Raw genomic sequence first — 17714 nt, forward strand, 5'->3', positions numbered from 1 at the left:
GCATGAGTGATCAGCACTGTGCTGATGCAGTGAGCCCTCCCTACCTGCTGTGTCCTTGAATAGATCTCCGGCACTTAGCTTTCCAATTTTCCCATCCACAGGGATATCACGTACTGCTTGCTACTAACTTGCACAAATAATAACCAAACTCACCTTGTTGAGTTTCCTCTGTCCCGACTTCTCTTGGTTTAAGAAGCAGACTTTTACTCATGTTAGACACAGGAAAATGGAGCAGGTACACCTGAGCTAATAGCAAAGCACGGCCCTGGTCTGAACAAGCTCTTAACCTTGAACACTGTTGAGCTGCCAGGTGCAGTGGTGCACACCTGTCATCCCAGTGACCAGGGAGACTGAGAAGGAGAATCATGAGGTCAAAGCCAGCTTCAGCAACTTGGTAAGACCCTGCCTCAAAATAAAAAATTAAGAGCTGGGGATACGGCTCAGTGGTTAAGCGGCCCTGGGTTCAATCCCTAGTACCAAACAAAATAAGACAAAACAAAAAACCTGTTGACTCATCTGCCACAATATGTAATTTTAACTTAGTTCAAAATGAATCTTTGAAAACAGCCTACTAGGCTTGTGAAAATCAGTGTTGTACTAGTGTAGTCAGCAAGTGAAAATAATGAAGATGAACCTGAAGTTTATAACCTACATCCCCAAGGAAGGGGGACATCCTGATCAACCAAGCAGCTTTCCTGAATACCCTCTATGCAAGATAGTAACAGCAAGGTTAGATCCAAAAAATCTGAACAAAACATAGTATTTCAAAAGCAGTTTTTTTCTGGGCTGTTCCTTATTTCACAATGATGCCAACACTTGAAAATAATTTTCTTTCTCCTGTTCTCTAGTGCTAATAAAACTACTACTTCTACAAATAACACAGTTTCTCTAAGAATGAATACCAACTCTATTACAGGGAGTTTTCAGTAAAAATCTACCTCAACGAAGCAAACAAAGAGTCCACAAATTGGCTTCTTCCACATTGTCTCAGTACAGAGACGAAGAGAAAAGAGCAAAATGCGGAGTGGGCTGGCAGACTCAGCGTGACATTATGGAGGGTTTTATGGCTCCCGGATTGCACTTTTATTACTTCCTAGGAGCCATTCATGAGATCTGTCGCAATGAGGACTCAAACCATACATAAATTTTTATCTGAAAGTAAAGTGTGTGTTGCCCTCTTGAGGTAAATTTAAGAACAGAAATAACAATGCTGGCTTTGCTTCACTCACCATCGAAAAGGGCTTTGTTCTCCAAGGGCTCCTTGGACAAACACACTGCCACCCAGAGTTAGCGAGCTGTCACACAGAACCCCATTTTTATCCCAATGACAGCCAACTTACACTCCCACACCACTAGGCACTAGAACATTTCTGCACATATAAAACTTCCCAAGAATAAAGCAAAACTGTTAAGAGTTTCAATTGATGAAAATGTCAAACTAGTTGTATTCTAGAGCTTAAATTAGTTGGCTACTTCAGATATCAAAAGGGACCAAACTGCAGACTGTGGAAAGCTGTATGGCAGATTTTTAGGGGGGCAAGCAAACATTTAAGATAATTATAGCTCAATTTCACTTAATATGCAAGGTCATCAACCCAAGAAGCCTACACTGAGAAAGGAGTATATAAGCTCAGGAAGAAAAATTAAATGGTCTTGATAGATCACACTCCCAGGGAATTCTTGGAGTTCAAAGAATTTCTGTCAGTCACCCTCTGAGGTAATTGTTCTCTCAAGTCACATTTTCTTCTAAGCTATAGTGTGATCTTTCAGTTTTAAAGAGGAATGAGCTGGATTACATCATTACTCCTTAAAAGTCTAAAGACTTCAGCATTTTACGAAGCATGACTCATAACCATGAATGATCAAGGTTTTGAATGAGCAATAAAAATAGTCACCATCTTATCCTGCTTCCAAGCCCCTGTGGGAAGAGATCACATGATTGAGGACACAGAACTCACCTGTCACATTCCCTAGAGTTAATCGAATGAAAGGTTGCACACCATGCACTGTCCAGTGGCTGAGCTCTTCACACAACCCTTGGAACTACCCTGAAGAGTAAATTTATGAAAAAGCCCCTCTATTCTTTTTCTTTTGCAAACCCAAAGGACAGCTATAGAGCAAACAGGGATAGTACACAAAGATGACTCTATCCCCATTTCCAAGAGACAAACCTACCAAGGTCATCTGTCAATATTTGACCATTCAACCAAAATCCTCTTACACATTTACCTAAGCCTACTATGTGCCAAGAATTGCTCTCATTATGGGTAATAAGGCCACCCTTAGGTTCACTTAAAATTTGGGACTACTTACCACCAAACAAAAAGACTAGGAGGTAGCACTATTTGAACAACCATGTAATTAGCTATACGATGCTCCCTACCCTTTTCTAAGGGAAGTCACAAAAAATCCTAAAGGTAGTGGGTGCATCAGAAAAAAAAGAACACATTCCTTCCAATAGTTTCAAATCCTGATGACGTACACACGTGTGCATATACACAGAGCCACTCATTTCGATTTTTACATTTAGCACATTTAATTTCTACCACTGCAGCAAGTTCAGGCTCTGAAGCAAAGCTACCTGGAGTCTAGTCCCCAGTCCTCCACCAATGACCTGTACAACCCTGGGCAAGTTGCCTCTGTTTCTTTATCTGTAGAATACTTAACTCAAAGGCTTACTATTAGTATTAAATAAGTGAATCAAACACCTATCACAATGCCTCTGTGCACCAAGCAAACAAAAATATCTTCCCTTACTCTCTCCTCATGTCCCTTCCTTCTCAGCTCTGACGGTGGTGACATGGCAATAAGGTCCTTGCCAGATGCTAGCACCTTTATACTGGAAATCCCAGTCTCCAAAGCGATGAAACGGTATACTTCTGTTCATCATAAAGTACTAAGTCTCGGGTATTCTGCTATAACAGCATGGAGCAAAGCCCATTCATAAATAGAAATTATTAATGGTAATAGTTACTAATAACTCAAGTTTTTAAAACATAGTCATTAGCTTTTATAACAGCTAAATGTTTCTGATAATAAGTACTCAGTCCTATTATTGGGTGAGCTGAAAAATCTAGTCCAATCAAAGCTAGTCTTAGTTTGGACCATAGTTTAAATCAGCCTAAATCTGAAAAGATCTTCTCTAGACCACATTTTGTGAATCTATTTGAGAATACTACTACATCAATGAGCCACATTCATTTGCTTAGGTTAATTTCAATGAAAATAATACTTTACTACAAAATAGGAAAGAGTATAGGAAATAAGACCATGGATGAACACTAAAAGGACTTCTCAGAGGCTGCTGCTAGAAGGACAAAAAGATAAGAGAGTGTTAAAAAATACTCCTGGAGAGTGTTAAAAAGTAAGGATTTCTTACTTGACAGCCTCGTAAATATTGTTGGAGGTATGTCCTGATAAGGCATCATGTAAATTTCGAATAAAATAATCTCTGTATTCTTCTGGAAGGGCCATAAATGTTCCTCCCATCACAATAAACTCCACTTTATCCACACTGTGACCAAGTTGTTTTAACTGAAAGAGATAAATTTATCATCAACATTAGAAAGATTTAGGCAACTACTCTAAGGTGCTATTGCGAAATTTCTAATTTTATTTGGCAGTGTTTCACAATCATAGTTTAAAAATGGGATGCAATTAAGCACATTTAACTAATTCTGTGGAAAAGAAAACAGACTCTAAGTCTGAAAGAAAAAAATTACTGTTCAAATGAGTGAAGGTGAGGGTTAAAACAAGAGGCTTAATTTCAATACCTGCAGAATTAAATGGAAATTTAAAAACACCAGAAATATAAACTAGAAAGCAGTAAAGGTAATAAAATACAACATAAATATTCAATAATCATGTATTTTATGGTACACCTTGCGGACTAAGATGCATTCATGACTATTAAACAATTATGCATGTATAATTACACAACCTCATCAGGATTTTAAATAATAGAAAAAACAAGAACACTAGATTAGAAGGAAAATTGAAAAAGCAGTTTAAAATTGAAGATTATGGGCACAGGTGGCCTCTCAAGCCTTTTTCTTGAGAAAAGAAATCGCAAGTGAATGTCTGATTGATAAAAAATGAAATACTATGTCTCTTCTATCAGGGGACAGAATGGCACAATCTTTCATTTTGTCAATTACAATAAGCCAAGATTCTAATTTTTAAAAAACAGGTATTTATATTTCTTGCTGTGTCTCAGACATAAGGAAACCAGAGTCAAAGTACCCAATTACTGTACCAAGAAAAGAATGACAATATTAACTGTGGACAAAAAGGCACCTTTAAAAATACTTATTTCTGAAATGGTAAACAACAATCTATAAAAAAATAACTGAATAAGTACATGTGTGTATATCTAGACTTTTGACACTAAAAGAATACTCGACTTCTAAATCTATGGTTGTTTATAAGAGATACACAACAAAATCACCCTGGCAGCTTTTGCAAAATATCTTGCCAGGAGGACTCCAAATCAGACATAAGCTAAACCTCCAGAGGCAAAGACCCGCTCTGCATCTTAGAAGTTACTCAGTTATTTTAGTGCACTGACAGTTAAAAGAACTGTTCTGTTAGTTTCCAAATCTCTAAAACCCATGCTCCTCTCTGGGTTTGATCCTTAGCACTCAAATAAATTAGTAAATTTTTAAAAATGCCAAAAACAAAACAACAATAATAATACAAAAATCCATGCTTTTTTGTTGAACACAAACATTCACACTCTATTGAAACAGAATTTCAATACAATTCCATACTCCAAAAGTTTCTACACTGTTTTGCAGTGATTCTCGGTCCTTACCCAGCAAACTCATCATGATACTTCTTGATCAGGCTTATAGAAGCTAAAATCAACCCGTTCACCAACTGTCTAAGAGCTTTCACATACTTTCACAAATGATTTTCTACCAACTGAAAGAAATTTAGAGAATATACAGCCATGAAAGAATATAATACTGTTTCTCAATAAAACAGATATGTGACCATGCTATGCACTGCAAAATAATCTTCTTCCCTCAGACAAACATTCAAAGGGTGAAAACACAAATTTTTTTTTCTGTGCCAAAGCTAAATCAAGCAACGATATTTTATTAAGTACAAAAATCTAATTTAAAAGAATGTTTTTTCGAAATTTACCTGTTCTATCCGGTGTCTTGTCTGTAGATAAGGGTCATATCTAGCACGGATAGCTCTCATGGAGGTTGGCTAAAACAAAAAGACAAAAAAAAGAAAAACAGTCAATTATGTCCACATTAAATTGGAAACAAAAAAGTACTTCTCTATGGTTTTGTGTCTCATTTTTGCCTTCTTAATCTTTTCAGGGTTCAAAATAACCTGAGCAGCACTGGCTAACCCCCACCCCCACCGCGTCTTTGGGACCTCCAAGGCAGGATGTCTCCTTGCTCACTTGCCTTTTGTGTGAATGCTATGGAACCACCATAGTCACCAAAGTGTGCTGCTACTCATACGGATGTGCACACACACTCAAAAGTGACATGGCAAAATGATCTTTGAACAAAGTTCTTACATACACATGGCTTTCAATGACTCAACAAATAGCCTTTATGCTACTGGCTCACAACAGAATACTCTACAGCCATCAAACAATGTACTTGTGTGAAAGGTTTCGAGACATGTTCTAAAATGAAAAGGGTAAGGTTCAGAACTGTGTTTTGATATGCTACTTTATGTGTAAAAAAAGTAGGGTAAAAACATGTCCATACTTGCATACCCATAACATATTTTTTGCAGGTTATACAGGAAACAAGTACCTCTGACTGTTGTGGGCAAGAGCAGTAAAGGGTGGCTAGGCAAGAGGAATAAGGGGACTTTGTACTGAACAACTGATGTTGTATTTTTAAATATTTGGACCATGGCTGAGTATGGTGGCACACACCTGTGATCCCAGTGACTTGGGAGGTTAAGGCAAGAGGATTTCAGCTTTGAGGCCAGCCTCAGCAATTTAGCAAGACCTTGTCTCAAATAAAAAATAAAAAGGACTGGGATGTAGCTTGATGGTAAAGTACCCCTGGGTTCTATCCCCAGTAACAACAACAAAAAATTGAACCATGGAAAACGGGAAAAAATGAAAGCCCGATAAGAAAAGAAAAAGTCACGTTGTTCTCTGGCTTCTGACTTCTTATGAAAAGGATGACTTCTCCCAAAGCTGCTCACTGGCCTCCTGCTTTCACTCTTGTTCCCATTCTGGTTCTTTTTCCTCCTGGCCACCACTATGGTCATTAAAAAAAAAACTGAGTCCCTACTTTGAACCCTAAAGGCTTCTCCTGATCTACAGTGAATGAAGATTCCTCACCCCACCTTATGAAGCCCAGTCTAGCTGCCCTGCCGGCCTCAGGCTCCCTCTTACCTACCATGCCCCAGAACACCCATCTCATTCCTACCTCGGCCCTTACCTTTACTGTTCTCTGTGAGGAAGGGCCTTCTTGACATTCTTACGACTAGCTAGCTCTTTCCTGTCCTTCAGGACTCAGCTTACATACCACCTCCCAGAGAACCCTCCTAACCACCACAGCTCAGGTCCCCAGCTTCCCTCGCCTTATTCAATCTTACTCCCTTGCTTAGTATTTGTTACCATCTAATATTTTTCTTATTTTCTCACAGTCTCGCTTCCATTGTTGGAACATAAATTCTGTAAGACCAGAGGCCTTGTCAGTTTTCACTGCCCAAGAGGCAAGACAGCGAGGAGCTCAGAGGACAGAGCTGCTACTTACTAACATGCATTTTCTGGGCCAGTGAGTTGTTCAGGCCTCAGTTTTTTCACCTGTACAAGTGAGATAAACACAGGTCTCTCTCCCAAGCACTGCTGTAAAGTTGAAAGTTGTAAAGTTGTATTAATATGTTCAAGCCACTTAGGACTGTGGCTGGAACATGTTAATAGGAAGTGCTTATGTAAGTATTTCCCAAGGACTAGAAAAACAAAATGAACTAGTAGACACAGAACAGTTAGTTGGCGAATGAACCACTTTTATAATCAGGAAAAAAAGTTCAATTAAAAAAAAACTTTAAAGAAAGCAAGTATATGTAAAATCACACTATGGGTAAAAAAAAAAAAATGATGTAACACCTGATCAGGACAACCTCATATTACTTTACCTCATATCCAGTGTAAGACTGTGTTGAATACTCAAAATCTGAATCAGGTCCACCAGGACAGTATCTGCCAATACCATGAAAGGACACAGAGGTCAGATACAAAACTATTTCAACAGTCCAGTTCAAGTACCTGTAGTATTCGTAAAATCCTGGTATCAAACAAGTTTCACTTTCAAATCCTAATGGAATAGTCTTCGAAGTATTTGCAAATAACATATTTTCTACTGATAAGGGAGATTACTAGGTGAAGGAGTACTATTACATTCATCTGCAAAACACTGCAGTTACTGTTATTTTAGAGGTTTAAACTTTCAAAGGGACAAAACAGAAACAAATTTTTCCATGTTGGACCAACATGGTGCTTTCCTGGCAATCACACATAGGAAAAATCTCCCTCCTATCTTCACATCTAGAATCATGCATTCATTCTGCTCACTCTTACAAGTATCTAAGTTTGAGAACCTAAAGGTATTTATATAAATTTTTATTTTGATACTTTTCTGATCTGAATTCATTTTAAATTTCTGGCAGCTCTTATTTCCATATTTTGCCTATTCAATTAAGAGTGTTTACTGTTTGGCGTTTCATAACCTAGGTATTTGTTTCTGTAATTGTAACAAAATCTTTATACGTCCCACTTTTAAAGTACTGAAATATCCTATCAACAGTTGCTGCTTCAGAGAAATAACCTATAACTCTATTAAATAAACATTTCAAATATTACCAGCATGTACTAATCAAGAGCTTTTGGGAATTTACTAATTCAATTAAAATATTCTCATACAACTTTTTAAAATTCTACTTACACACATATATTTCCTGTAAAACTGATATGTGGACATCTGTGGGGTTTGCACATCACAGCCACAACTGCGATCTATAAAAGGAAGATTAATATAACTTATTAGGGAAAAATTAACAAAAAATTCTGGAGAATGGTTATCCCTCAGAAGGAACAAGAGACATGTCATCAGAGTAGTGTGTAAAGGGCCTTGGTGGTACTAGTAATGCCAACTTCTTAAGTGGGTCCAAGGGTGATCTTATTTCAATATTAATAATCTTTAAAATGGATGTACAAATTGTATATGTGAGTTTTATATTATATTTCACAATAAGTTTTACGCAAAATAAGGAATAAAGTTTAAAAGTCACAGTGATTCTGATTCTCTCTCTGATTTACTATTTTACTAAAATAAATTACAAGAAAATAATCACTTTATGCACTAAATATGTTCTAAAATTATATATAAACTTAACTTTTGTAATCCAAATTCCTCATGGACACACTAGATCTCAATATTCAGAGCAGAGACTACGAAGTTAGGGTCTCAACTGATTCCCAGAGTCTGTGTGCAAAGTATTCTGAGGATCTGACTCAGCCAAGTTGGGTGAGCAAAGTATCAGCCTAAGAAAGGAGCTGGTGGCAGAGACGCAGAACTGGATACTTCTGAGTTGAGTGGCCAGGTAAGGATACTCACTGAAGCCGATGCAAGCCAGGTTTCTTACTGGCAGAAAGGGAGGGAAGTAGAGTAAACCCTGGGGCAGGGTGAAATTGAAGGTATTTTCCTAAACTCAGCATTTTCAATACATAGAGATTAAGACACCAATAAACATAGACAGAAATGAGTTATGTACAAGAGTACACGCATATGTATGTAGATTCAGTTAACACCTCTGTGGTATTTCTGCCAAAGATGTATACCTGAGTCTAATTATGAAGAAATAATTTGACTAATCCAAATTGAGGGACAAGATAGAAAATAGCCCAAAATTTTCAGAAGGGTTAAGGTAAAAAAGTCAAGGAAAGACAGAAAATGTGTCCATATTCAAGAGACATGACAACGAAATGCAACTGGGTCCTGTCAGACATTACTGAAGTAGCTAGTTGGTGAAACCTGAATGAGGTATGAGGATTAAATGACAGCAAGGTTTTGATGGCAGTATTATGGTGACAGGAGGAAACATCCTTATTTGAAGAAAACATACACTGAAGTATCAGCTTTGTAATTTACTCTCAAATGATTTAGGGGGAAAAGTTCTTTGTATTGTACCTTTCGATTTTTTGTAAGTTTGTGATTATTTTTCACAATAGAACTTCTTATGATTGAATTTAAATTACTAAATAGTGATGTAAGGAAATCCCCAATAAATAATTCTGTAAGAAACTCTTAAAAATCTGCATTAAAAACTTTGGATTTCCAAGCAAATACTTTAATTAAAATGAGACAACCTTATATATACCTCACTGGTGAAGTCAATGATCCAACAATCTTCTATTGAGGGGCTGCCATAAGGGCCCCAGGTTCCAGGTTAAACAGCTCTGTGGGCCCAAAGGCTACAGAAATGATAATGCACTGCCTGTGCCTTCTGGAATCATAGTGCCCAGCAGGGAAGGACAGAAACAGGCCATTTCAAAACAAGAGGGTAAGAAACTTGTAGAAAATATGAGGACTGTGCCCAAGGAAGGCAACAGGCCCTGGCCAGGAGGATCAGATTGCCTTTCTGGGGATCCAAGTCAGCTGAGCCAAGGGGGCAAGGCAAGGGGAGCCAGGGAAACAAGGGCAGTGTTTCTCAGGATTTTTAAAGAAAGAGCACTCTCCTTCAAGTAACATCTTACTCAGAATTCAATACAGAAAAGAAGTAAGAACAACCGGGCTGGGTGAGGTAGAGATGAGCTCTGCTCCACAGTGCCCCATCTCTTCCCACATAGTTCTAAAAAACTTCAAAGAAACCTTGCAGTGTCACAGAACACTTTTTAAAAATTACTGACAAAATGGAAAAGTGATGACTCTGGAGTCGACCAGAGAGACCAAGGTTTGAATATTTTTTCTGCCCTTGCTATGTTTTTCCTGTTTTGTAAGATGAAGACAATACTACCTAACTCTCAAGACTAAAATTAAAATAGAAAACATACTCAAAGTACCTGGCACAGTGGCTGATACGTACAGTGGCTATTATTATTACTGCTAATATTTATACTACTAAGAATAATAACAATGAGTGTTCCAAGCAGAACAAGCACTCAAAAAATATGAACTCTAAATGGGTCATATACTGAACTATAAGTTACAAATCTATAAAACTACCAGATGATAGAAAAATTGAGGTGACCATGGGTCTCATAACAAGTTTCTGGATATAATACCAAAAGTGTAATCCATGAAAGAAAAAAAAAAACTGTGAAGTTGGATTTCATTAAAACTTACAAGTTGTGTTTTAAAATAATAAAAGGACAAGCCTCAGAATAGGAGAAAATATCTGCACAATACACATCTGATAAAGTATTTGTATTGAAAATATACCAAGAATTTTTAAAACTTAACAGGAAAACAAATACCCAATTAGAAATAGTACAAAAGATTTGAGCAGACACCTCCTCAAAGAAGATCTATACATGGTAAATAAATCCATGTGAAGATGTTCAATATCCTATGTCATTAGGGAACTTTAAAACGATAAGGAGATATCACTACATAACTATTACAATGACTAAAATCCAAAACAATGATAACACCAAATGACAAAAAGGCTATGGAGCAACAACAATGCTCATTTGTTGCTGGTGGGAACACAGAATCAAATATCTACTTTGGGGGACAGTATGGCAGTTTCTTACAAAGCTAAATATACTCATACCATACAACTCAGCCATCATATTCCTTGATATTTACTCAAATGAACTAAAAATGTATGTATATACAAAAACCTTCTCATGAATGTTTACAGCAGCTATGTTCATAATTGCCCAAAATTGAAAGCAAACAAGATGTCCTTGATAGGTAAATGGACAAAGGGTACATTCACATGATGGAACCTCATTCAGTAATAAAAAGCAATAAGCTACCAGGCCATGAAGACATGGAGGAAACTTAAAAGCAGATTGCTAAGTCAAAGATGCTGACCTGAAAAGGCTTTGCACTGTAGTGTATGATTCCAACCACATGACATTTTGAGAAAAGGAAAACTATGGAAATACTAAATAGATCAGTGGTTGTCATTAGATTTGGATATCAGAAGGAAGGAATGAAGAGTTTAAGGGCAATGAAACTAGTTCTACAGCACTATAATGATGGCTACATGACATTATGTATTTGGCAAAACCCATCCAATGCAACACAAAGAGTGAACGCTAATGCAAATAACAGGGTTTAGTTAATAATCATGTAGCAAAATTGTTCATCAATTGTAATGAATGTACCAAACCAACACAGGGAAACCAGGGTGGGGAGGAAAAATATATGGGAACTCTATTTTCTGCTCGGTTTGCCTATAAACGTAAACCTGCTCTAAAACAAAACAAAACTAAACAAAAAAATGAACAAAGCGCCATTAAAGCAAAAGCAAGAATAGATCACAGAGGTGAGAATGATAGCATGTAGGGAATAACTGTGTGCTTCTGGTATTTCTGATAGATCGCTCTAGTGACATTGTCAAAGATGGATTTGGTGCACATAAGACAAAGTAGCCAGTTAGGAAATGACTGAAATAATCTAAAAAAGAAATAATAAAGGCCAAAACATGCCTGCCAGTGGTGGGAGGAATAGATGATGCATTTCACATTTTTTGGAAGCAGTGGCTGGTAGCAAAGATGAATGGGCAAGTCCAGGGTTAGTTTTGGTTATGCTGTACTTGGGACAAAGGACATGTGTCTACCAGGTAAGACAGGGTCTGAGATTGGGGAGAGGTCCGAGTAAGGGGGTCAGCATACAGCTATACTTAAAACATCAAATGAGCCAGACATGGTGGTGCACACCTATAATCCCAGAACAGGAGAGGCTGAGGCAGGAGGATTCAAATTCAAGGTCAGCCTGAGTAACTCAGTGAAACCCTGTTTTATAATAAAAAAATAAAAAGGCCTGGGGATGTAGCTTAGCAGTAAAACACTTGCCTAACATGTGCGAGGCCTTGGGTTCAAACCCTAGTACCAAAAAAGGAAGAGAAAAAGAAACGGAATCAGATTACCAAGGAAAGCATGTGCAGTACTGAATACAATGTGTCTACGACAACAGGAAGCATCAGCCTGTAGAGGCAAGCAAAACAAAAGTAGCCCTCCAAGAAAGAGACAAAAATGATCAGAGACAGAAGGAGAATTACACAGGCTGCTGCCATGGAAGTCAGCTGTACAGGTCCTGTTGAAAGGTTGCTAAACTTTTGTCTTCCATAGTGGTAAACTCACACGTAATGCTTAAACCTAAAAATTCAAGCCCTGTCTATAAAGCACGCTATTTGGGGATGAAGAAGTAAATGCTAAAGCAATCTCTGAGATTTCCATGCTTCACATGGAGATCAGACCAAAGTCTCCAAACAGGTCATTCTGTTTCCAAACTACCCTGCAGGCTGTCTACAGATTAATTCTCTCTTTTTTTCTTTTTGTCTTAGTTGTAGGCGATCACAATACCTTTTAAATTTTTTATTTTTATGTGGTGCTGAGAATTGAACCCAGGGCCTCACACATGCTAGGCAAGCACACTACCACTGAGCCACAACCCCAGTCCTTCAGATTAATTTTCTGAAATCTACTGTTCGTATCATTCCTCTTCTCAGAATCCTTTTAACAGTTTCCTATTCTTTAGCTTCTTTGCCAGACTTTTTTTTTTTTTATTTTTTTTATTTTTTTTATTTTATTGTAAACAAATGGGATACATGTTGCCTCTCTGTTTGTACATGGCGCAAAGGCATACCATTTGTGTAATCATAAATCCACATACAATAATGTTGTTTGATTCATTCTGTTATTTTTTCCCCTTCCCCCCACCCCTCCCACCCCTCTTTACCCTCTATACAGTACTTTCTTCCTCCATACTTGCCCCCCTCCCTAACCCTAACTCTAACCCTAACACTAACCCTTCCCTCCCCCCCATTATGTGTCATCCTCCACTTATTAGCGATATCATTCGTCCCTTGTCTTTTTGAGATTGGCTTATCTCACTTAGCATGATATTCTCCAATTTCATCCATTTACCTGCAAATGCCATAATTTTGTCATTCTTTATGGCTGAGTAATATTCCATTGTGTATATATACCACAGTTTCTTTATCCACTCGTCAATTGAAGGGCATCTAGGTTGGTTCCATAGTCTGGCTATTGTGAATTGAGCAGCTATGAACATTGATGTGGCTGTATCTCTGTAGTATGCTGATTTTAGATCCTTTGGGTATAGGCCAAGGAGTGGGATAGCTGGGTCAAATGGAGGGTTCATTCCAAGTTTTCTAAGGAATCTCCACACTGCTTTCCAGAGTGGCTGCACTAATTTGCAGCCCCACCAGCAATGTATGAGTGTACCTTTCTCCCCACATCCTCGCCAACACCTGTTGCTTGTATTTTTGATAATCACCATTCTAATTGGGGTGAGATGGAATCTTAGGGTGGTTTTGATTTGCATTTCTCTTATTACTAGAGATGTTGAACATTTTTTCATATGTTAATTGATTGCTTGTACATCTTCTTCTGTGAAGTGTCTGTTCATTTCCTTAGCCCATTTGTCGATTGGATTATTTGTATTCTTGGTGTAGAGTTTTTTGAGTTCTTTATAGATTCTGGAGATTCGTGCTCTATCTGAAGTATGATTGGCAAAGACATTCTCCCACTCTGTAGGCTCTTTCTTCACATTACTGATAGTTTCCTTTGCTGAGAGAAAGCTTTTTAGTTTGAATCTATCCCAGTTATTGATTCTTGCTTTTATTTCTTGTGCTATGGGAGTCCTGTTGAGGAAGTCTGGTCCTAGGCCGACATGTTGAAGATCGGGACCTACTTTTTCTTCTATAATCTGCAGAGTCTCTGGTCTGATTCCAAGGTCCTTAATCCATTTTGAGTTGAGTTTTGTGCAGGGTGAGAGATATGGGTTTAGTTTCATTCTGTTGCATATGGATTTCCAATTCTCCCAGCACCATTTGCTGAAGAGGCTATCTTTTCTCCATTGCATATTTTTGGCGCCTTTGTCTAGTATTAGAAAGTTGTATTTATTTGGGTTTGTGTCCGTGTCCTCTATTCTGTACCATTGATCTACCTGTCTATTTTGGTACCAGTACCATGCCGTCTTTGTTACTATTGCTTTGTAATAAAGTTGAAGTTCGGGTATTGCGATACCCCCTGCTTCATTTTTCCTGCGAAGGATTGCTTTAGCTATTCTGGGTTTCTTATTCTTCCAGATGAATTTCATGATTGCTTGCTCTATTTCTGTAAGGTACGTCATTGGGATTTTAATTGGGATTGCATTGAATCTGTATAGCACTTTTGGTAGTATGGCCATTTTGACAATATTAATTCGGCCTATCCAAGAACATGGGAGATCTTTCCATCTTCTAAGGTTTTCTTCGATTTCTTTCTTTAGTGTTCTGTAGTTCTCATTGTAGAGGTCTTTAAGATCTTTTATAGCTGAAGCTAAACTCATGTCCTGCTGCTTTTCCAAGAGAACTCTCGGGTCCCCTCAGTCTGGTACACTCACTGTCCCTGCACATACCAGGCCATCGGCATTAGCCCTCCTCTCGCCTTAGTTTCCAGTACCCTGGCTCTCATTACCCTTGGAGCCTGCTCTTCTCCACCGACCTGAGCACCACTTGCAGGTCAAGCAAGCACCATGCTTTCCACTGGGCTTCCCTTTAGTTCCACTTGCTGCAGGGACCCCATGGTCCTCTGGACTCCCACAGTGCTCTCTCTCTACTGTGTTGTCATTTCACAATCGCCATATACAGAACTACTAGGCCCCACTAACTGTCCTTTTTTTTACATTTTATTTAGAGACAGGGTTTTGCTGAGTTGCTTGGGGCCTTACTAAATTGCTGAGGCTGGCTTTGAACTCACAATCCTCCTGCCTCAGCCTCCGAGTCGCTGGGATTACAGGCATGCGCTACCACACCCGGCTACTAACTTCCTTTTGAAAGTACTTTTTATAAGTATCGATTACACTGAAAGCTATCAGCTTTAGCAGGCCCACATTTATCATATTGTGATTATCGCCAAGCCTCAATCTTTATTAAAGACATTGAAACATCACCTATTCATTTAAGCAACAACTAACTGGTTTCCTCTCTCTGCTCCTGGCGTTCTGCACGTCCCCACTCCAGCACCTAACAGGCGTTAGCAGTTTGAATCACCCACCTCCCCCTTGCTACCTGTTATCAATATTTCAGGAGTTGAATCACTCACCCCACTGGCAGTCCTGATGGGTTTTGCCTTTAACTTGGGGATCAAGACCTTCCGATACTGAGGAGGGACTGCAGCGATGATGTCCACCAGGCGGGGCTGAGCTGAAAGGCCGTATTTGGCAGCTGTTTTGGTTTTCACTCTGAAATTTCAGTAAAGCATCTAGAATTATCAAGATCACCATATTTCAAGCACAACAAAAGGGTAATGTATAAATAACATCATTAACTCCTGTCACTCGCCTACCCTTCACCAGGTGACAATAGAAGCTTTAAGATCTGTGAGTATCGGGGAAGTAGAAGAACAAAATTCATGAGTAGGTGACTTCTTACACTCAAATACCTGAAAGAAAATCAAAGGACTATGGTGGAGGGCCCCAGGATGGTGGCACAATGCAGGTCTACTTCCAAACGCTGCTCCAGCTTCTATTTTAGAGAGCTACTCTGACTACCTTTTCTCAACCCCTCAGCCACTGACATTTGGGACCAGACGCTCTTGGGGTGGGAGGCTATCTAGTGCAATGTAAGATGTTCAGCAGCATCCTTGGCCTCCACTCACTAGCCTCCTCTTGGCGTGTCTCCAGACATTGTCAAATGTCTCTTGGGGAGAAAATCACCCTGGTTGAGAACTACTTTCTTAGACAAAATATTATATGTAAAACAGAGCATAAAACATAAAGCCTTTAATAAACAATTATCAAACAACCACTCCTACAGGCCATTCCTGATTAGAACCCAACCCTAGTTCCCAGAATTAATCTTCATCATAACTAATGATTCCTCTGATTTTTTCTCTACAATTTTAGTAGCTTTTCTTTTAATTGTGACTGCTAGGAAAACCCTGACAGTCATCCTGTTTTCTAATTTTAATCCATGTAGAGACATCTGTGGGGGTGCTCACATCACTTTCAACAAATATTAACTGAATACCAAGTATACAGAGTATGCGGACACTACCTAAGTACCTGATACATCAGAGGATGCAAGGCACAGTCCTTTAAGTTCTACATTGTGACAAAACACATTCATCCGCCTCACACCAAACCAGTGAATGCTTCCAGAATTCAGAGCGGATTTAATGTGTGCTGGAGAGATGGTCACAGAATATGAACCCAAAGAAAGAGTGGACTGCAGACAGGCAATGCAGACAGAGATGAAGCTGAGAGCAGACAGGCCACCTGTGTGAAGATGCAAACACGGGATGCATGTAGTTTGAGAACTATGGGTAGACCAACTCAATAAAAAGATGATGACTTTCCATGTAAATATACATAAGTTTAAAAAGTTGGAAAAACAGGTTAAAGCCAGGGTGAAAGTCCATACATAATGGAATAAGGACATTTGAGTAAAGAACAGTTTTAAGGAAAATGGCAAATTTAACTTTAGATGTGCTCAATTAAGAGAAGGACAAAAGTACATAAGAAGTAGAAACGTTCACTAGACATTAATGACTTATATACTTAGGGGCATAACCAACTAAAACAAAACAAAAAAAAAACCTACTAAAGTCAAGAGAGGAACATCAGTAAAATATATTGAGTTCATATTCAAAGGGGGTAATTATTTACTTACTTATTTATTTATTTATTTATTTATCAAATGTTTACCGAACCTGATGTTTCAGGGAAGGGGTCAAGTATTGCAGAAGCTCAAGTAACTAGAGAAGAGGATCTAAGAAAAGGTCATGCATGTGGTGATGAGGTGACCTGGGGTTGGGGTAGAATTCTTTCGTTAGGGCTGATCTACACAGTGAATATATAGCTTAAAAAAAAATGCAGAGATGAAAGACGACTCTCATCTGAGGGTACAGCAAAGTACCGTGAATGTGATTATGGAGAGGAGGTGGATGCATGTGTCCATGAGGATCTAGTGAGGAGAGGGGATGGATTACATCAAGGGCCCAAAGGGGGGGTTGTCCTCAAAGAGCAGCTGCTTTCACTGAGGAAGTAGGAAAGAGAAGTAGGATGTAAAGTGATGTCACAGAGAAGAGCACGGACTCTGGAGACAGAGGACCTAATTCTAGATCCCAGCTCTGCCAATCAGCTACTTACCTCTGGACAAATTATTACCTCTCTGTGGCTCAGCTTACCATCTGTCAAATACGGATGACACCTAATATTTTTGATAGGGACAGTTTTTCAGAGGATTAACTGAGTTATTACATAAAATGCACCAATAAAAGTACCTGAAATATAGTTTAGTGCCCCCAAAATATTAGAAACTATTACCATTATTACACAAGACAATTTTGGCATAGACACACAAGTGAAAAAAAGCAGAAAGCTATAGCTCTTAACTAAAATATGAAAGAGAAAACAAATAGTATTAGCTGAGCTTAGTGGCACATTTCTGTAATCCCAAACAACTGAGGCTGAAGCAGGAAGATTCCAAGTTCAAGGTCAGCCTCAATAACTTAGTGAGACCCTGTGCAACTTAGCAAAACCCTG

General features: G+C 38.6%; 1 protein-coding gene across 1 annotated transcript in view; it reads right to left on the bottom strand.

Moving 5' to 3' along the window:
• Positions 1–17714, bottom strand: part of ELP3 (elongator acetyltransferase complex subunit 3) — a 78875-nt gene that overhangs the window by 57688 nt on the left and 3473 nt on the right. Inside the window, exons 3-7 of the mRNA XM_079139952.1 lie at positions 15272–15410; positions 7932–8002; positions 7126–7189; positions 5149–5217; positions 3380–3534 (exon numbers count right to left, since the gene is read on the bottom strand). Coding sequence (XP_078996078.1) covers positions 3380–3534; positions 5149–5217; positions 7126–7189; positions 7932–8002; positions 15272–15410 — 498 coding nt within the window. The remainder of the gene's footprint in view (positions 1–3379; positions 3535–5148; positions 5218–7125; positions 7190–7931; positions 8003–15271; positions 15411–17714) is intronic.

Source organism: Sciurus vulgaris, assembly GCF_902686455.1.
Source record: "Sciurus vulgaris genome assembly, chromosome: 5".
NCBI classification, from domain to species: domain Eukaryota; kingdom Metazoa; phylum Chordata; class Mammalia; order Rodentia; family Sciuridae; genus Sciurus; species Sciurus vulgaris.